General features: G+C 43.6%; 1 protein-coding gene across 3 annotated transcripts in view; it reads left to right on the top strand.

The window, feature by feature from the left end:
* Nucleotides 1-21,898, top strand: part of LOC126413337 (protein ABHD18) — a 189,263-nt gene that overhangs the window by 85,531 nt on the left and 81,834 nt on the right. For all 3 annotated transcript variants that reach the window (XR_007575368.1, XR_007575367.1, XM_050083248.1), the window contains 2 exons: nt 4,862-4,963; nt 14,846-15,380. Coding sequence is in view for 1 of the 3 variants with exons in the window: in XM_050083248.1 (XP_049939205.1) it covers nt 4,862-4,963; nt 14,846-15,380 (637 nt within the window). In the remaining 2 variants the exon portion in view is untranslated. The remainder of the gene's footprint in view (nt 1-4,861; nt 4,964-14,845; nt 15,381-21,898) is intronic.

Genomic DNA, 21,898 nt, shown 5'->3' with positions numbered 1-21,898 from the left:
CTTTCATGATACTGTCCAACCCGCTCAACTGCTCTTCCAAGTCCTTTGCTGCCTCTGACAGAATTACAATGTCATTGGCAAACCTCAAAGTTTGTATTTCTTCTCCCTGGATTTTAATTCCTATTCCACATTTTTCTTTTGTTTCTTTTACTGCTTGCTCACTATACAGACTGAATGACATTGATAAGCTACAACCCTGTCTCACTCTCTTCTCAACCACTGCTTCCCCGTCAACTCTTATAACTGCCATATGGTTTCTGTGCAAATTGTAAATAGCCTTTCACTCCCTGTATTTTATCCCTGCCACCTTCAGAATTCGAAAGAGAGTATTCCAGTAAACATTGTCAAAAGCTTCCTGTAGGTCCACAAATGCTATACATGGAGGTTTTTCTTTCCTTAACCTATCTTTTATGAGAAGTCGTAGGGTAAGTATTGCCTCGTGTGTTCCTACATTTCTCTGAAATCCAAACTGATCTTCCCCGAGGTCGGCTTCTACCAGTTTTTCCTTTCTTCTGTGAAGGATTTTTGTTAGTATTTTGCAGCCATGACATTAAACTGATAGTTTGGTAATTTTCACACCTGTCAGCAGGATTCTTTGGATTTGGGGATGTTGTAAATAGATTAGCTAATTATAATTGTTTCTACAAAGAAGGCATTTCTATAATTTTTTTAATTAAAGTGACTGTGTCCCTCTATTAGTTGAAGTTCTTTTAAACTTGTGATGCATACAAAATAAAAATAAGCATTATACAGAGCTTTTTTACGTGATAAAATTTTTCTTCATTTCGGCCATTTAATTTGACAGAAAATTGCAAAAACAGATTGTACATTGCATTTTTTTTTCTTTTTGCATGTTTCAATTCGATAAGTAAATGATTTTTTTTTTTAAAAAAAAAGAAAAGAAAAGAATCTGCAGTGCATGTTGAAAAGCTGGACAAGTTACAGAATGTAGCAGTAACATTCTAGCAGTAGCAGAATAGCAACTTACAATTAAGTATTTCAGTAGAAACTAAAACATGCTACAAGTACACTGCATAAATGAGCGGCCTCGATGTTATAGCACTGTTCACAAGGCAGCCAACAGCAACACACAGTGCTTATGCCCAACCTTATCTTTCTATGGACCTTGACATAACTCTCCGCTTTTCTTAAACCTCACCAGTCCTCTTCCTTCATTCCCATTCCCATTCCCATTCAACCCTTCTGCCAGAAGGAGACGCCACTGGCTCCGAAAGCCTGTAAATATCCTTAACTTATATACATTTTCCCCTGCTGCCACTTGGTGAGTAGGTTTTTTTTATCTATCCATTTATATTATGTTTTCAAAAATTGTTTATTTTTCTGATGTGAAATAATTGAGAGTGTTACATTTAGAAATAGAAGGCATGCACAGAACAAAACAGCATCTTCATAATAATCATTATAGGTGCACCAAAGGCTTCAATACTGGGTCTAATCTTGTTCTTCTTACATAAAAATGAGCTGCTATCATATATCCAAAGAAACTGTAATAGTTCACTTTGCTAATGGTGTAGGTATTATAATCAGACCTAATTGAGAATGATCAAAACTTAAAAATATAAATACATTTTCTTGAATATTATAAACTGGCTCTTTATAAGTGGACTATCACTGCACCTAGATAAAAACATGCAATTCTGTACAGCACAAATCCTGTCCTCACCATTAGAAATTATGCTTGAAGGAAAACCAGTAAATGGAACAGAATATTCTGAATTCTTCAGTGTTTATAGTGAGCCCACAAATGCTTTTACATAATTTCAAGAACCATTATTGAATGAGTAATTATTCACTCCTGTAGGGATCGCAATTGCTAATTATGGTGCACTAAGAGCCATTTAAGCTGTAATTCTTCCTGTGCTTTACCTGCAAATCAAGTGGGAAGAAGCCGTAATGTGTGGTACAGTGGGTAATATCCTTTGCCATACATTTCACAGTGGTTTGCAGACTATCTACATCTACATATATACTGTTTGAATCATTTTGGAGTGTAAGGCAGAAGGTATATCCCACTGTACCCGTTATTAGAGCTTTTCCCATTCCATCCTCATATGGAGTGTGGGAAAAATGATTGTTTAAATGCCTCTGTGCATGCTGTAATTGATCTAAACTCACCCTTATGACCCCAGTGGGAGCAATATGTGGGGATTGTAATATATTCCTTAGTCATCATTTAAAGCCAGTTCCTGGTACAATGTCAGTAGACTTCCTGGGATAGTTTCCATCTATCATCAAGAGTCTGCGAATTCTTTTCTTTCAACATGCCAGTGACAGTCTCCCTTGGGTCAAATAAACTTGTGACCATTCATGCTGCTCTTCTCTGTGTACTTTCAATATCCCCTTCAGTCCTATTTGGTATGGGTCCCACACATATGAGCGTTATCCTAGGAAGGATCGCATGTGATTTGTAAGCAATCTCCTTTGAAGACTGATTGCACTTGCTTAGTATTTTACCAACAAACCAAAGTCTGCTACCTACTTTACCCAGGACTGAGCCTACGTGATCGTTCCACTTCGTGACCCAAGTATTTGTGTGAGTTTACAGATTCCAATTGTCACTCAGTTGTATTGTATTCATAGAATACTATTTTTGTGAAGTGCGCAATTTTACATTTTTGAACATTTAACGCAATTTGCCAGTCATTGCACCACTTTGAAATATTATCCAGGTCTAACTGAATATTTGTACAACTTCATTGAGACTTTACTTTACTGTAGATAACTACATCATCTGCAAAAAGTCTGAGGTTACTATTAATATTGTCCGCAAGATCATTAATACATAACATGAACAGTGAGGAACCCAACACACTTCAGTGGGTTACACCTGAAGTTACTTCTGCATCTGTCAATCCAAGATAAGATGCTGCATCCTCCCTACCAATATGGATGTATACGTAGGTAAGAATCTGCTCTGGAAGTCACATTTTATAGATCTTCTTAAACAACTAAGTTCTATGACAGTTACATAACAGATGATAGCAAACTCTGGAGATGAAAATGTCAAGAACATTGACCAGCTTTTCCTACTTTCTTCCGTTGAGGTTTTCCAGCGTCATATTATGGAACAACTCTGCATTGAGGAAGAAAGTGTTTCAAGTACAAAAATGTGTATTAGGGTTAATATATGGTGTCCACTCTAGACCCTTTTATAGACAGCTCTTTAAACAGTTGCACATGCTGACAATAACATGACATTACATTTACCCCTTTAGGAATTTTGCTGTCAATAATTAATCACAGTTTGAACACATTAGTAATATTCATGAACATGGTACTAGAAGGAGAAATGATTCACACTGTCCGATACTTATTCTTAGTGTGGCACAGACAGGAGTGATGCATACAGCTACAAAATTCTTTGGATACTTACCCAGTGATGTGAAGAATCTTGTAGATAGTAAAATAAACTCCAAACATATATTGAAATTATTTCTGCTGTATAACTTGGTCTGCTTTTAGAAAACATAACTCTATAGTTTTTGTGTGTGTGTGTGTGTGTGTGTGTGTGTGTGTGTGTGTGTGTGTGTGTGTGTGCGCGCGCGAAAGAGATAGATAGAGAGAGAGAGAGAGAGAGAGAAGGGGAGGGGAGGGGGGGAGTGAGAGAGAAAGGAGTGTAAATAACAATATGTAAGAATATATCAAGTAAAACAAATTAAAGGTACCTTAAGATTAATGTCAAAAGAACCATTTAAGAACCATATTAATCCATATAAGTGTGTATCTATCATGAGCCAAAACTGGTAATAAAACACTGATTGTAAGTTTTGCTTTTCAGACACATTGTAAGCTTAAGTTTGAAAGTCTGTTTAGTTTACCAAAAGCACTCAAAGGAATTTTTATATTCTTCTGTTTATCTTCTTTCTTGTCTGTCCACTCATTGTCTTCAACTGCACTAAATACAAAAACTCATCAACTGGTTCTCTGACTTCATTGTTAACATGTACAGTTTTCTTTTGAATGTGGTTTTTGTACATTATTTAAGTCTTATTATAGTTGATTTTCAGGCCTATTTTCAAACTTGCTCTATAAAATTCTTACATTTATTGCTGAGCCGCGCGGGATTAGCCGAGCGGTCTTAGGCGCTGCAGTCATGGACTGTGCAGCTGGTCCCAGCAGAGGTTCGAGTCCTCCCTCGGGCATGGGTGTGTGTGTTTGTCCTTAGGGTAATTTAGGTTAAGTAGTGTGTAAGCTTAGGGACTGATGACCTTAGCAGTTATTTCCCGTAAGATTTCACACACATTTTTATTGCTGATGTTTACCTGCACTAGAAGTTAAAAGTACAATGTCATCATCAAAGAAACATGGGCCCTGTATGTTACATTAACAAATATTCCTTCTTTGTTTTCCTAGTATGATTGGAAAACTTCCTCTAATAATCACAAGAATGTTTTTGATGGGATGGAATCCACTTTTAATGACTTCTCTTTCAATTCTGAATTACTATCCTGATGAAGCCTAAAGAAACCTGTAGCATTGACTTATATATTCATCTGTATAATTATTTAAAAAGAAAGCACACAATGTTTCTGTTGGTCTGTTAGTATTCATTTCATTGAAACTAAGTGAAAAACTTTCTAAAAGTCTATAATCTACAGAAAAAATGCTAATTCATACTCGTTTCATTTTATAATTTTATTTACAATTTTCAAGTAGTTAGTTCTAAAGTCAATATGTTTCTTTGAAATTAAATTCAAATAGTTTTCCGTTATTGCTGATAACTTTAGTGAATATTTTATACATTACTAAATGCACATGTGCGTTACATCATATACAGCCATAACAAATGTTATTATAAGTCATATTCCATTAAAAAGGTCTTAATATGTAATTTTTCTAGGGAGTTATGAGTGAGTCCATCAACTGGGATTTGCTTGCATCACAGTACTTTTCTGATGATACCTATAGAGAAGAAATTCGTAAAATGGTGACTGTGAAAGAGGTAATTTCTATTTCATTTCTCTGTACACATTTTGTAATATATATAATGGGTTTTCCACAGATATACCACAAACAGAAAGCCTAAATCTGCGAACTTTGACCAGTAGTTACATATGTTGGTACTGATACGTAACTCATGGTGAATGACCTTGAATCTGATAAACACAGTTGAGGGAGAAATTATTTTTAGTATTTTTTATTGTACTTTAGTGATATTGGTACATGTTTTATTGTTAGATAATTAGAAGCTATTTGGAATTATATTATGGCACATAATCACATATTTTAATGCACTCAAACATCAGATAGAGTTGTAGTTTATAGTTGAGTAAAAAATTAAGTTTTAAATATCATGTTTCCACAAACAATAATCAGTATATAATTATTGCCACATGAACACTTAAAATTACTGTGCAATGTTAGATAGTTGGCAAGAACTCCTTAAATATCAATATGGATTGCTCCCCGAGGGATATGTTTAAGTTATAGAAGCAGAGGTCATTGCATTTGATGTGTCGACAGAAGTGCCGACACAGTGTGGTTTGAGGAGACCGAAATGCATGCTATAAGCTCACGCAGGATGGCGTGAGGTCTGAAACAGGATATGGAATGAATGCTATAAAGAAAAGTACGTAGCTGCTGGAATACTTAACTTTAATCCATCATTTGTATACATCGTTCTTGATGAGACATGCTTCATACGATAACTATCAATTGCTATGGCGCCTTGCTAGGTCGTAGCCATTGACTTAGCTGAAGGCTATTCTAACTATCTTCTCTGCAAATAAACGAGGCTTCGTCCATTGCATCGCTAGCTAAGTCGTCCGTACAACTGGGCGAGTGCTAGTAAGTCTCTCGAGACCTGCCGTGTGGTGGCGCTTGGTCTGCGATCACTGACAGTGCCGACACACGGGTCCGACATGTACTAATGGACCGCGGCCGATTTAAAGCTACCACCTAGCAAGTGTGGTGTCTGGCGGTGACACCACAGCATTTACCTTCAATCTGACTTTAAAACTTGACATACTGCCGAAGAGATTAAATTTCTTGTGTATTCCAAATTTTTTTACCGAAATGTAATGTTGCTCCCTGACTTGACTAGTTTTCAGTTTTTACTTGTTCAGAGTGGAATTTATTTTTTGCTGTTTGTTACCATCACTGGTACCTCTCCCTTTTGAAATTAAGGCTGCAGTAGTGCTTGTAACACAGTGAACAGGATAAGATTTCATGTGCTCTGCAGCTATAAAAACTCTAAAAATTTCTACTACTTTGTGTGTAGAGGAGAGAGGATTAGTCAGATAGTTTTCTGTTTCCCATACCTCCATCTACTTTTAATAACTTGGAAAGTATCTGCATGCGACATAAATGAACTTGGATTAGTCAGTGCTCAGTACTGCATTACCTACCTCATATGTCCAAGTCGTGGTCTTCTCATTCCCTCATACAAAAGATAGGTTTCATACTTTACCCAGACATTTTACATATTCCTAACCTTACTTCCACTTCCCATCTACACTTTGTAGTGTAAAACCTATGTTTCATAGTCTGACATGAGCTAGGCAGGTCACTGAAGCGAACCATATATACTGTGTGATTAAAAGTGCCTGAACACCTGGCTGAAAATGACGTACAAGTTTATGGCACCCTCCATCAGTAATGCTGGAATTCAATATGGTGTCTGCCCACTCTTAGCCTTGATGACTGCTTCCACTCTTACAGTCATATGTTCAGTCAGGTGCTGGAATGTTTCTTGGGGAATGGCAGCCCATTCTTCACTTAGTGCTGCACTGACAGAGGTATCAACGTCGTTCAGTGAGGCCTGGCACAAAGTCGACGTTCCAAAACATCCCAAAGATATTCTATAGGATTCAAGTCAGGACTCTGTGCAGGCCAGTCCATTACAGGTATGTCATTGTTGGTAACCACTCCACCACAGGCCATGCACTACGAACAGGTGCTCGATCATGTTGAAAGATTCTATCACTATCCCCAAATTGCTCTTCAACAATGGGAAGCAAGAAGGTGCTTAAAACATCAATATAGGCCTGTGCTGTGATAGTGCCACTCAAAACAACAAGGAGTGCAACCCTCCTCCATGAAAAACACGACCACACCATAACACCACTGCCTCTGAATTTTACTGTTGGCACTACACATGCTGGCAGATGATGTTCCCCAGGCATTTGCCAACCCACACCCTGCCATTGGATCGCCACATTGTGTACCGTGATTCATCACTCCACACAATGTTTTTCCACTTTTCAATCATCCGATGTTTACGCTCCTTACGCCAAGCGAGGTGTTGTTTGGCATTTACCGGTGTGATGTGCGGCTTATGAGCAGCCGCTCAACCATGAAATCCAAGTTTTCTCACCTCCCACCTTACTGTCACAGTACTTGCAGTGGATCCTCATGCAGTATGGAATTCCTGTGTGATGGCCTGGATAGATGTCTGCCTGTTACACATTATGGCTCTCTTCAGCTGCCAGCGGTCTCTGTCAGTCAACTGACAAGGTAGGCCTGTACGCTTTTGTGCTGTATGTGTCCCTTCACGTTTCCACTTCACTGTCACATCAGAAACAGTGGACCTAGGGATGTTTAGGAATGTGGAAATCTTGTGTACAGACGTATGACACAAGTGACACTCAATCACCTGACCACAATCAAAGTCCGTGAGTTCCGCAGAGCACCCCCATTCTGCTCTCTCATGATGTCTAATGACTGCTGAGGTTGCTGATGTGGAGTATGTAGCAGTAGGTGGCTGCACAATGCACCTAATATGAAATCATATGTTTTTGGTGGTGTCCAGAAACTTTTGATCACATAGTGTAGCATGTGGAAACTGAGATCAGTACTTCAGTACTAAGTTGTTGGCTGAAAAGTCATGTTATTATTACAAGTATCATAAGCTTAAATCAGTACCGGTGAACAAAACCGGAAGATTCATAAATTACAACAGAATCAGAGTTCCAAAGTCAAAGTGCAGTTCCAGAAAGAGAAGTAAAACGGTTTTATTTTATGATTGGCGTATAAAGACTTCATCACTAAGATTATCCATCCAGTCACTGAGGTAGGAATTTATTTCTTGTAGCACACCATCAGCTGCCCCCATGTAATGCATTTGCCACTGCTTCTGGAGTCATTACTGCTTCTTGCAGAACTATCTGGTGCACAGATACTATTGCCACTGTACTCAGTTGGTTTACATATCTCTGAATGATGGAATATTAGATCCCTCTCCATTTTAACCAGCCCATAGGTGCAGCAGTGAAACTGGGATCAGCAACGTCGGTAGCCAGGAGACATATGTATCCTTGTCATTGACAGAGTGAAAATTGGGAGCAGGGCCTCAGGGATTTATTTCTCTTGTGACAATTGTACTTTCAGAGCCGAGTGCAGCAGTTCAACCTCCATAACCTTCCAATAGTCAGTTACTATGGTGGTCCTGGCATAGTAAATCAACAGGAGGGGCACAACATCAATGCCCTGGTAGGTGTGGAGCCAAGCAACATCTATGATCAGTGTGTGGAAGTCTGGAAAGTGGTGGTCTGAAACTATGCCAACTGGGAAGCATCGCCTCTATTGTGGCAGTCACAGGTGGTTATTTGAGACTAGACAAGCTTGTATTAGGGGCATAACTTCATTTAGTTGTCATAGCCACAATTGATTATGATGACACACACGGTGCTTTTGTCCGGTCATGCCTTCAAACAATTGATGCCTCCTATGACCAGTAATGACTCCTTGAGTCCATCCCTGCATATGGCCATGCGGTTCTAGGCGCTACAGTCTGGAACTGCGAGACCGCTACGGTCGCAGGTTTGAATCCTGCCTCGGGCATGGATGTGTGTGATGTCCTTAGGTTAGTTAGGTTTAATTAGTTCTAAGTTCTAGGTGACTGATAACCTTAGAAGTTAAGTCGCATAGTGCTCAGAGCCATTTGAATCCTGCATATGGCCATAGGTGCTAGTCAGACTAAAGGGTCCATATAATAGTACAGAAATGGAAGGAAGAACTGGGCTTGGTGGGTTGGTTGTGGGAGATCCAAAAGGACATAGTGCATTTCGGCTAGACTACATCTGTGTACTGGTGTGGATCAATGTATAGCGAGGAAGCATGTCAAGGCTTCCTCAGAAGTTGCCAACAATATCATCACATTCATATGGCCCTTGAACATTCTGATCAACTGTTCCACTTCCGAGTCTGATATAGGTTGCAAAGGATTTTCAGATTGTAAGATTGTAACTGCTGCTGTTACCTAGGCAACACATGGGAAGTTAGAGAGAGCGTCTACCACAAGTACCATATGGCCCACTTGAACAGGCCTACAAAATTGATATTTACAGGATCCTGTGGCTGATTGAGTGTCAGCAGCCATAGTGAAATATATTGCACCAGATGCCAGATCTGACTGGTTTTGCACACACATTTGGCAGGTCTGGACCTCATGATTGATGTAGGTTCCATTGCCCACCCAATATATGTGATACCTTGCCACTGCCTTCATCATTGACATCATCGAATGTGCCTGATGTAACTTGAGAATATGGGATTGGAGTGTAATGGGGACCACAAAACCAGCTCTCAGACTACTCTGTATGTAGCAGACGTATCCCCTGATTAACATTAATTTTTTTGTGCACTGAAAAATAGATCCACAATGCAGCTTCAATAGTTTTGAGCAGGTGTTCCAGTCAATAGAAACATGTCTATCATAGTACTTTGCGAAGTGTCAGGTCCTGACTTGTGAGTCTAGTTACCTCCCAGGCTATTACAACTCACCATATAGCAGAGATGCTGAGTCGCGATAGGCTCAACAAAAAGATTCACACAATTATAGCGTTCGGCCATTAAGGCCTGTGACAGCAATAGACAACACATACACACACACACACACACACACACACACACGCAAATGCAACTTGCACACGTCTGCTGTCTCAGACAACTGAAACCACACTGCGAGCAGCAGCACCAGTGCATGATGGGAGTGGCAACTGGGTGGGGGTAAGGAGGAGGCTGGGGCAAGGGAGGGGGAAGGATAGTGATGTGTCGACAGAAGTGCCGACACAGTGTGATTTGAGGGGACCGCAATGCACGCTATAAACACACAAAGGATGGCGTGAGGTCTGAAACAGGATACGTAATGAATGCTATAAAGAAAAGTACGTAGCTTTTGGAATACTTAACTTTAATCCATCCTTGTTGTACACATCGTTCTTGATGAGACATGCTTTATACGATAAGTATCAATTGCTATGTAAGGCTAATGGCGCCTTGCTAGGTCGTAGCCATGGACTTAGCTGAAGGCTATTCTAATTATCTGCTCGGCAAAGGAGCGAGGCTTCGTCAGCGTAGTCGCTAGCAAAGTCGTCCGTACAACTGGGGCGAGTGCTATCCCGTATCTCGAGACCTGCCTTGTGGTGGCGCTCGGTCTGCGATCACACAGTGGCGACACGCGGGTCCGACATGTACTAATGGACCGCGGCCGATTTAAAACTACCACCTAGCAAGTGTGGTGTCTGGCGGTGACACCACAGATAGTATGGTCGGGGTGGCGGTGGGTTTCCTCTAGATGACTGATAAACAAGTTAGCGTATCAGGGTATTATATGGTAACCCATGAACATGCTGTGAATTTGTTTGTATGCATTACCCCTGTAAAGAAAAGTAGTTAAGCATAAGGGTGCAGTTTGCCAGGTGTATAAGGAATGAGGTGGTGGGTTTGGAGTTGGTTGGAGACTGGGATTGGTAATATTTTATAGAGCCAAAGCTACGAGCATGGGGTATGTTTGTGTATAGGGGGATGGCACTAACAGTGATGAGTAGGGATCCAGATGGCAGTGTTATAGACTTGGTTGAGAGATGGTGTAGGAACTGGTATGTATCTTTGGAATGACAAACTAGACTGTGGGCAATGAGTTGGAAGTGTCTGTCAAGAAGAGCTGAGATTCTTCCAAAGGGAACTAGCTACAATAGGGTGTCCAGCATGATTAGGTTTCTAGATTTTGGGAAGCATGTAGAAAATGGGTGTGCAGGAGATAGTTGGGGGTGAGGAGTAAAATGAATTTGGGGTGGGGATTCTGGAATGAACCTAAAGCTTTGAGTGGGGATTGGAGGCTTTGCTGGACTTCTGGATTGGGATCACTGTAGCAGGACTTGTGGATGAAAGAGTCATAAAGTTGGTGGATGCTCTGTCAGGTGATCACTGTGGTTCATCACAACAGTGGTGAAGCATTTGTCCATGGAGAGGATGATTAAATTAGATTCTATCTTCTGGTTATGAATAGCTGTTTGTCCCCCGTCAAAAGATTTTTGTTGTTGGGAAGAAACCTAGGAAGAGAGGCCAAAGCCAAGTTGGAAATAAGGAATTCGTGGAAGGTACAAGGGAATGATTAGTTGGGAATGGAGGAGAGCCATTGTTGGACAGAGGTATGAACTGAGAGAGGCAATGTTTGGTGTTTGATTTTGGTTAGCTTTGGTTTGAAGGACTGGTGGACAGAAGTATATCCACTGTTGTAGGGATTGTGAGATGGAAAGTAGATTTTTGAGGAATTCAGCATCACTGTGATGAAATGCAGTGAGACCTAAGAAGCACGGATGACTGGTCCAGGAACTGGCAGTTGACCCTGAACAGAAAAAACAGAGATGGTTCCGGGATATGGGTGCCACAGAGAGTTGTTTCTCTAGTAATAAGTTAAGAGAGTGGCAAAATCTAAGAATTTGAAGTTCACTGTGAAGAGATGTTTAACATCCAGAGAGGGGAATTTTTACAGTAAGGCCATTGGGAAAAATTCCATGGATTAGGCAACATTTAAGAAAGGATGTATGGGACTGGGTATTACCTATGGATAGGAATACTTTCTTGAATAGACATAGATAGATGGGACCAGAATCCATTTGAGACAGGCTATTGCTGTTGGGGGAGGAGGAGGAATGTATGTGGCCTTATGAATGGTAAGTGTGAGCAGACACTGTAGAGGAATGTTGCAAATATTACTGGGTAGTGAACACTAGAGATAAGAAAGGAAAAACTGAAAGTAAACACATGAAATAAACATGGCAAATACAGAAATAAACACATGGGACAGCTGTAAAGGGGTCCTCGGACAACAATTTAAGGGTTTGGAAAGTGAATCCTCCCAAAGTCCAAACTTCTTGTCTCTATGTTTGCATTGAATAGATCTTCGCCATGTGGACCCAGGGTCAAGACACACTATCTTCAGTCCTCTTAAGCCTAAAAACTTCTCTCCCATCCCTTCATCTGGCCCTACTCAGCTGACCGTGCCATCTTCCAGGAAATTGATCTCCACCTCCCCACTGGCTTCGTCCAAATCTCTGTGCTTATTAAGGCTACTAACCATCAACAATATCTGCATTTTTATAGCTGGTATCTCTCCCACATGAAAGAAAATCTCTCACGTAGTCTGCACTGATAAGCATTCCCTCCCTCAATATGTTAAAGGTCTCTTCACAGGTGAGCATTACTCCTTCCCCCCCCCCCCCCCCTCCACAACTCCAAACCCATTCTGCAAACAGATTTCCCATGTCCTATCCATACACACTCCTGATCCTCTAACTATGCCCAGGAACCAGCTGCAAAGGAGCACCCCATCAGTATCAACCTGGACCATGACAACTGAACATTATCATTTTCCCCTGCTTTGACCACTTATCATTGGGTCAAGAGATGAGGAAGAACCCATCTCAACCTGTGCCCCATGACCCTAACTTCACACATCCTGCCCTCACACCCTTCTCTCCACTTTCTCCTTCTCCTCTATACTACCTCCCCTCCAAATCCACTCCTCCATTCTGCATTGTGCACAACCCCCTTTCCTGTGGGCAGAAGGAGCTCGCCAGTGTAATATCCCCTCCATGTGCCTACTGCCTCTGTCTCCCTACTGTCAGCCAGTCTTCATCAGTCCTCTGTCCCAGTCCTTTCTCTCCTCACTCACTGCCCCCAACAAAACCCCCACTTCAGTCAAGCTGCTGTGCTGGCACATTGTAGTCATATAGAACTATGTGGGTATGCAGGTGTGTTTATGTATATAGCTCTCAAGGCTTCATACTTTCCCTTAAATTCTTCTGACGTTTGATTCTATCATTTCTAAGCATGGATGACTGATGAATTAGCTGTGGCTTTTTTATCTCAAGACTTTTCTGTAGCTATAATGACAGTTCCAGCCTAACAATTTTCTGCTTTGTTAGTCCTTCTGGTCTTTTTCTGAATTATCACTGCTGTTCTTACTTTTACAGTAGCTACAGTCTTCAAGAATTTCTACATTGTTCGTACTTTCTCAATTTGTCATTAAAATTTATCATTAATACACTCCTGGAAATGGAAAAAAGAACACATTGACACCGGTGTGTCAGACCCACCATACTTGCTCCGGACACTGCGAAAGGGCTGTACAAGCAATGATCACACGCACGGCACAGCGGACACACCAGGAACCGCGGTGTTGGCCGTCGAATGGCGCTAGCTGCGCAGCATTTGTGCACCGCCGCCGTCAGTGTCAGCCAGTTTGCCGTGGCATACGGAGCTCCATCGCAGTCTTTAACACTGGTAGCATGCCGCGACAGTGTGGACGTGAACCATATGTGCAGTTGACGGACTTTGAGCGAGGGCATATAGTGGGTATGCGGGAGGCCGGGTGGACGTACCGCCGAATTGCTCAACACGTGGGGCGTGAGGTCTCCACAGTACATCGATGTTGTCGCCAGTGGTCGGCGGAAGGTGCACGTGCCCGTCGACCTGGGACCGGACCGCAGCGACGCACGGATGCACGCCAAGACCATAGGATCCTACGCAGTGCCGTAGGGGACTGCACCGCCACTTCCCAGCAAATTAGGGACACTGTTGCTCCTGGGGTATCGGCGAGGACCATTCACAACCATCTCCATGAAGCTGGGCTACGGTCCCGCACACCGTTAGGCTGTCTTCCGCTCACTCCCCAACATCGTGCAGCCCGCCTCCAGTGGTGTCGCGACAGGCGTGAATGGAGGGACGAATGGAGACGTGTCGTCTTCAGCGATGAGAGTCGCTTCTGCCTTGGTGCCAATGATGGTCGTATGCGTGTTTGGCGCCGTGCAGGTGAGCGCCACAATCAGGACTGCATACGACCGAGGCACACAGGGCAAACACCCGGCATCATGGTGTGGGGAGCGATCTCCTACACTGGCCATACACCACTGGTGATCGTCGAGGGGACACTGAATAGTGCACGGTACATCCAAACCGTCATCGAACCCATCGTTCTACCATTCCTAGACCGGCAAGGGAACTTGCTGTTCCAACAGGACAATGCACGTCCGCATGTATCCCGTGCCACCCAACGTGCTCTAGAAGGTGTAAGTCAACTACCCTGGCCAGCAAGATCTCCAGATCTGTCCCCCATTGAGCATGTTTGGGACTGGATGAAGCGTCGTCTCACGCGGTCTGCACGTCCAGCACGAACGCTGGTCCAACTGAGGCGCCAGGTGGAAATGGCATGGCAAGCCGTTCCACAGGACTACATCCAGCATCTCTACGATCGTCTCCATGGGAGAATAGCAGCCTGCATTGCTGCGAAAGGTGGATATACACTGTACTAGTGCCGACATTGTGCATGCTCTGTTGCCTGTGTCTATGTGCCTGTGGTTCTGTCAGTGTGATCATGTGATGTATCTGACCCCAGGAATGTGTCAATAAAGTTTCCCCTTCCTGGGACAATGAATTCACGGTGTTCTTATTTCAATTTCCAGGAGTGTATTACTGTAGACAATCATTGATAATATGCCAATATTTGTAACTATAAACAATTTATTGTTATGTTTGAATAAATAGTGTTACTTAAAAAATTTACCTGTTTGAGATTAAAATTATCTATTATTTTCATTAGGATGCATTCCGAGCTGGACAGCATTTTGCGAAGCATTACCCTCAGAGTTTGGATCGTGTCAATGAACTGAGAAGAGAGTCACAGGTCATGGATGCAGGTGAAAACAGTAAGGAGGTAAACAGTTCAGAACCAGTTAAAACCAGTGCAGGCTCTTTAAATGTAACTTTAATGTGTAAAGACAAAGGAGTGTTCACGTTTCAAAAACAAAACGGAAATTCAGGTGCCTCCTCTAAACAGAATTCATCACTTGATGTGTCAACACCATCTGTAAATAAACAGGAAACAGTTAACGTGGGAGAAGTGTCACATGTGCAGAATAACATTCAGGAATGCTGTAGAACTGTTAGTGGAAACATAAATAAGTTAGACAATGGTATTCCATATACTCATAGTGTGGTATCAAAATTAAGTAGCAACATATTATCAGTGAACATTGTTAACCAGAACCTGCCAACAACCAAAATAAAGGAATTACTGAGGGATCTGAAACTCCTAGAATCTTGGAGGAAGAATAATGAAGACCAGAAAAAGAAAGGTGAGAATAATATATAAGTGTCCTAAAAAGAAATAACTGTATTTGATTCACAAGCATGTGGCACAAAATTGGTATTGTAGCATGAGCAACTTTCCTATGTTTATTGCCTTATGTCTAAGATGCTTTTGTCGGTGTTTTTATTCAGGGCTTTGATCTCTGTCTTTATATAGCAACAGAGCAGTATTAGTTTTTCTGCAGGACACTTAGATGACTCACCTAGTTGTGTTTGCCATAGACTTTGAGCAGTGCTACCTGACAGAGTTTTGAATTTAAGATCACTGCTTGTAGCACCTAATGCAAATGACTAGGTAAATCAGCATAGTGTTGTACAGAGAAATTGAGCTGTCATGCTAGGATAACCTCAGAATATGAAATTATCTGGTGCTGTTGGTGATGTTTTAAAAGCTATTATGGAATTTATGTACTGTTGAAATATTCATATTCAAAGTATGTAAGCCACTACTTCATTCTGACATTTTGAAATAACCACAGAATGAAAATGTTTTTTTGTTTATTTTGTCCATGGATCATATTTTGTAATGATATCAGCAGACAAACTCAGCATTGCCCAAGTATTCATTTTTCCAATTTTCTATAGAAACAAAAACTATTATTGTACTGTAATATCAAAAGAATTGTTTCCAAGTGTTTGTAGAAACACTTTTGAAATTATGAAACAGTCATACAAATAAATTTGTAATGCACAAATGTTTAAGTACAGTATATCTGTATGCTGGACACAGCTGCTTCGCATGTCTAAAGTGCGATTTTGCAAACATCTCTACAGCAATGCTTCTTCATAGTTCTGTGAATGGTTGCTGTTGTCACCTACAGCTGTAACATCACCCATGATGCAGCATTTTTTCACACATCTCAGTGTTTATGACATCATATCTTTTGAACAATATGTTGTACAGTGATATATTTGTATAGGTACATTAAGCAGCATATGTGGATCCTGTCTGTGAAATATTTTGCAAATAGAGTTGCTTCCAAAGGAGTACTGAATTTAAATGTCATGCGTGATGCTGTAGTTTTACACGCATCTCAGTGTTTATGACATCATATCTCTTGAACTATGGTAGGTATGTGGTTTTTATCCCCACAGTGATTATTGCCTGACAGTAAGGAATATGTGTAGCATGTTTGGTTGAAGGAGGAGATGTAGAACATACATACATACGTACATACATACATTTTTATAATATGTATGCCTTAGACACATCATAGTGTTTTCTTTTCAAGATAAAACTGCATGAGTTGTTTGCAAAATAAGATGATTACTAACTTTCAGGAATACCTTTTTAAATATAATTCAAATCAAATATTGACCGAGTCAAGTGCCATTTATTCATGTTTCCCAAAGAGACTTTGTTGCATTCCTGTCTTCTTCAAACATGTTCAGTCTTGAAATAACTTCTGTTTCTTACTGGTATTGCTGTATCCTGTTCCGTTACGTATTGCCTGTGCTGTGTTGATCATTTGTGCTGTCCTTATTATATTTTTAGTTAGTTACTGATGATATTCATGCAGTCCATGTATTCTAGAATTATTTAAACCATTACCTCTGCTGTCATTCTTTTGATGTGCCCATAGTTTGGTGGCGGTGTTCGTAGCGACAAGCAATTCGCTGTAGAAATGGCTTACGAAGTCACCGTCACACTTTTAATAGCGGGCCGACCGGTCCGCTGGAACAGTGAACAGAAAAATGAAAACCCAAACACTCTTATTAAATAAAAGTCGGTACTTATCTTTATTAACAAAGATACAGTAACACAATAGTGAACTCCGTGTCTACAGAAATCTGACTAGTTCGAGTCGGAGCGGCTAGGTCAGCGTCGGCTGACGACAAACAACAACTCTGCTGCGATGAACACACAACTGACTAGCAAGTACACAATTAGGTGGCGAGTATACAACTGAGCGGCGAATACAGAACTGTCTTAGCGCTCGCGACTCCAGCGCTTAAGAAGCCAGCGGTGGCGCGCGCAGACTTGCCGCGATTTCCTGTATCGCTGGCGCTGCTTATGCGGACGGCATCCGGACTTTGATGCTGCCAACCTTTTGGCAGCGGGCTCGGTTGGCATTACTGGCTAGGATATAACACTCCTCCCCCCCAAATCGCCGCACCATCGTTGAATAATGACGTGGCGAGCGTCGACGGCAGGGAAGGGGTCTGGCCGCAGGCATAGCAGAAGAGACCGGCGCGGAGACTGTTGTCGGTGGCAGTCCCCGGTCCGCACCCCAGCATTGGCCGCGCGGGGCCTCGGGAAACACCGACTGAAAACTGAGGTCAGGGTGCACGCCTGTGACCACGGGCGCAGCTTCTGGTACTGGACGCGACGGGGTGTCGGGACCCACGAAGAGAGGCAGCGTGTCCTGACGCTGCGTCGACGGCTGCTGAGTGGGCGCCGGACAAGGTGCTGCGGTGTCAGACTCCTTGGGGGTGCCCAAGGAAAGCGGCTGCAGGACAGGCTGCACAGCCACTGCTTGGGAAGGCGGCCCGGCTGAGGGGTCGACGTCCATCAGCTCCGAAGGCGGTGGTGACTGAAGAGGGACTGCAGGCGCCGGAGCGACCATCTGGGGCGCTCCCGAATGAAGCTGCGCGGGAGGCATCAACGGGACGGGCTGTCGGCGTGGTAGCGGCGACGGCTGCTGCTGCTGCTGCCCTGGGGGCGGCAGCGAAGTCGGAAGGCGCGGCCGGAACCCGCCGCGGACCAAATCTGTGGACAAAGAACGAGTGGCAGAATCCGGGCGGCCAGCGCGGCGCAACTGGGTCTGATGCCTCCTGTGCACCCCAGTAGCACCTTGAACAGTATAAAAACCGCGACCCTGGACACGTATCACGGTTCCACGTTCCCAACGACGGCGACCATGATAAACTCTGAAAAAAACGGCGTCGTTGCGCTGAAAACGCGTGCGATGCTCAGAAGCGGCGGGTCGATCCGGGGGGTGCAACAACCGTAGTAGGGTGCGATGACGACGGCCGTGGAGAAGCTCCGCAGGCGAAGGGCCGTCGCGTGGCGTGGTCCGGTACGACGACAGGAACGGGATGAGGGCCTGCTGACGAGAGTGCGTAGCACGAAGGCGGTCCATATGATCCTTGAATGTGCGTACAAAACGTTCCGCTGCACCATTCGATTGAGGGTGGAACGGCGGAGTAAGAACATGGCGAATGCCATTGGCAGAACAAAAACTTGCAAATTCAGCAGAGGTAAATTGTGGACCATTGTCAGACACTAAAACTTCTGGAAGACCCTCAATACAAAAAATTGAAGTCAATGCCTGTATAGTTTGTGCAGACGTTGTAGACTGCATGGGCACAACAAACGGAAAATTACTAAATGCATCTATCACGATGAGCCAACGAGAATTCCAATATGGACCAGCGAAATCAATATGTACTCGCTGCCAGGGACCGGCAGGGCGTGCCCACTCAAAATAGCGTTGAGGCGGAGCAGCTTGGTGTTCGGCACACGTCGAACAATCTGTAGACATCTGCGTAATCTGCTTATCAATGCCGATCCATGTACAATGACGGCGGGCAAGCTGCTTGGTGCGGACCACTCCCCAATGACCTTGATGCAACAAGGCGAGGACCTTGGATTGGAGCACTTGGGGAACCACTACACGAAGCTGGTCATTCTCAGTGCGTAACAGCAAAACTCCGTGCGAAACAGACAACAGATGACGTTGCGGATAATAGCGACGAACCACAGGATCCGATAAGTCCTTTGCCTTGGACGGCCAACCACGTTGAACAAAACGTACTAGTAAACTCAGATGAGGATCTGTAGCTGTCTCACGTGCCACCTGACGATAATCAATCAGAAAATACCGGAGGGATTGATGCTCATCAGCGTCAATCTGATGGCAAGAGTCGTCAGAGGAATCGAAGACATCATCTGCAGCAATCGGCAATCTAGAAAGCGCGGCAGCGTTTGCATGCTGAGCTGTAGGGCGATACAGTATCTCATACTGGTATTGTGATAACAAAAGAGCCCAACGTTGTAGTCTCTGAGCTGTCCGCTGAGGAACTGGTTTAGACGGATGAAACAGTGACGTCAGGGGCTTGTGATCTGTTACTAAATAGAATGGTCTACCATAGAGGTAGTGATGGAATTTTGTGACACCGAACACAATAGCCAACGCTTCCTTGTCCAATTGGCTATAATTACACTGAGCTTTGTTTAGCAATTTAGATGCGAACGCAATAGGACGTTCGGTGTTACCGACTCGGTGAGACAACACAGCACCGAGGCCGAAAGAAGAGGCATCACAAGCTAACACCAGAGGCTTGTTAGGGTCGTAATGGACCAGACAACGATCATTCAATAAAGCCTCTTTAAGCTGCTGAAAGGCTGATTGGCAATCAGCTGACCACACAAACGGAACATTCTTACAGCGGAGACGATGCAACGGTGCAGCAATCTGTGATGCATTAGGTATAAACCTAATATAATATGTCAATTTGCCAAGAACTGCTTGCAATTCATGCAGATTGCGAGGGGCGGGCAAATCACGAATAGCTGCTAAATGTGACTGGGAGGGATGAATGCCTTGAGCATTAATAACATGTCCCAGATACTCCATCTCCGTAAGTAAAAATTAACATTTATCGATGTTGCAACGTAGGCCTGCCTGAGACAACACTTTAAACAAACACTCCAAATTACGGAAATGTTCAGCAGGCGTCCAACCGGACACAACAATATCGTCTAAATAGTTGCAACACGATGGCACATTAGCCAGAAGTTGTGACAAAAAACGCTGAAAAACAGCTGGAGCTGACGCACAACCAAAAGGCAAACACAGAAAACGGAACAACCCCAACGACGTGTTTATGATAAAATACTGTTGTGATTGCTCGTCGAGGGGCAATTGCAAATTTGGTAAGTCACATCATCTTTGTTTTTAGATATATTATTCCTACATGGAATGTTTCCCTCTATTATAACCATATCATTAATTTGAACCCAACAATTACGTTTGTTATTGTCGCTGTTGCATTTCGAAATCTTTCCTGTCGTCTTATTTTCTCTTTATTTTCTCTTTCTGTTTTTACCAGTAGTCTCACTTTGTATTCACCTTCCCCTTTGTACCGTAATACAATTTTATCCCGCCTATATATACTCAATAATACGTAACCCACTTCCAAACCATAGCTCCCGGGATTGGAATGACTCCTTACCCTCTCCCTTAAAACCCACTTCCTTTTGTCTTTCCCTCTCCTTCCCTCTTTCCTGATGAGGCAACAGTTTGTTGCGAAAGCTTGAATTTTGTGTGTATGTTTGTGTGTCTATCGACCTGTCAGCACTTTCGTTCGGTATGTCACCTCATCTTTGTTTTTATATATAATTTTTCCCACGTGGAATGTTTCCCTCTATTATATATACACTCCTGGAAATGGAAAAAAGAACACATTGACTCCAGTGTGTCAGACCCACCATACTTGTTCCGGACACTGCGAGAGGGCTGTACAAGCAATGATCACACGCACGGCACAGCGGACACACCAGGAACCGCGGTGTTGGCCGTCGAATGGCGCTAGCTGCGCAGCATTTGTGCACCGCCGCCGTCAGTGTCAGCCAGTTTGCCGTGGCATACGGAGCTCCATCGCAGTCTTTAACACTGGTAGCATGCCGCGACAGCGTGGACGTGAACCGTATGTGCAGTTGACGGACTTTGAGCGAGGGTGTATAGTGGGCATGCGGGAGGCCGGGTGGACGTACCGCCGAATTGCTCAACACGTGGGGCGTGAGGTCTCCACAGTACATCGATGTTGTCGCCAGTGGTCGGCGGAAGGTGCACGTGCCCGTCGACCTGGGACCGGACCGCAGCGACGCACGGATGCACGCCAAGACCGTAGGATCCTACGCAGTGCCGTAGGGGACCGCACCGCCACTTCCCAGCAAATTAGGGACACTGTTGCTCCTGGGGTATCGGCGAGGACCATTCGCAACCGTCTCCATGAAGCTGGGCTACGGTCCCGCACACCGTTAGGCCGTCTTCCGCTCACGCCCCAACATCGTGCAGCCCGCCTCCAGTGGTGTCGCGACAGGCGTGAATGGAGGGACGAATGGAGACGTGTCGTCTTCAGCGATGAGAGTCGCTTCTGCCTTGGTGCCAATGATGGTCGTATGCGTGTTTGGCGCCGTGCAGGTGAGCGCCACAATCAGGACTGCATACGACCGAGGCACACAGGGCCAACACCCGGCATCATGGTGTGGGGAGCGATCTCCTGCACTGGCCGTACACCACTGGTGATTGTCGAGGGGACACTGAATAGTGCATGGTACATCCAAACCGTCATCGAACACATCGTTCTACCATTCCTAGACCGGCAAGGGAACTTGCTGTTCCAACAGGACAATGCACGTCCGCATGTATCCCGTGCCACCCAACGTGCTCTAGAAGGTGTAAGTCAACTACCCTGGCCAGCAAGATCTCCAGATCTGTCCCCCATTGAGCATGTTTGGGACTGGATGAAGCGTCGTCTCACGCGGTCTGCACGTCCA

The sequence above is a fragment of the Schistocerca serialis genome, chromosome 7, assembly GCF_023864345.2.
Source record: "Schistocerca serialis cubense isolate TAMUIC-IGC-003099 chromosome 7, iqSchSeri2.2, whole genome shotgun sequence".
Classification (NCBI taxonomy): domain Eukaryota; kingdom Metazoa; phylum Arthropoda; class Insecta; order Orthoptera; family Acrididae; genus Schistocerca; species Schistocerca serialis.
This window is presented reverse-complemented; position numbering and strand designations above follow the sequence as displayed.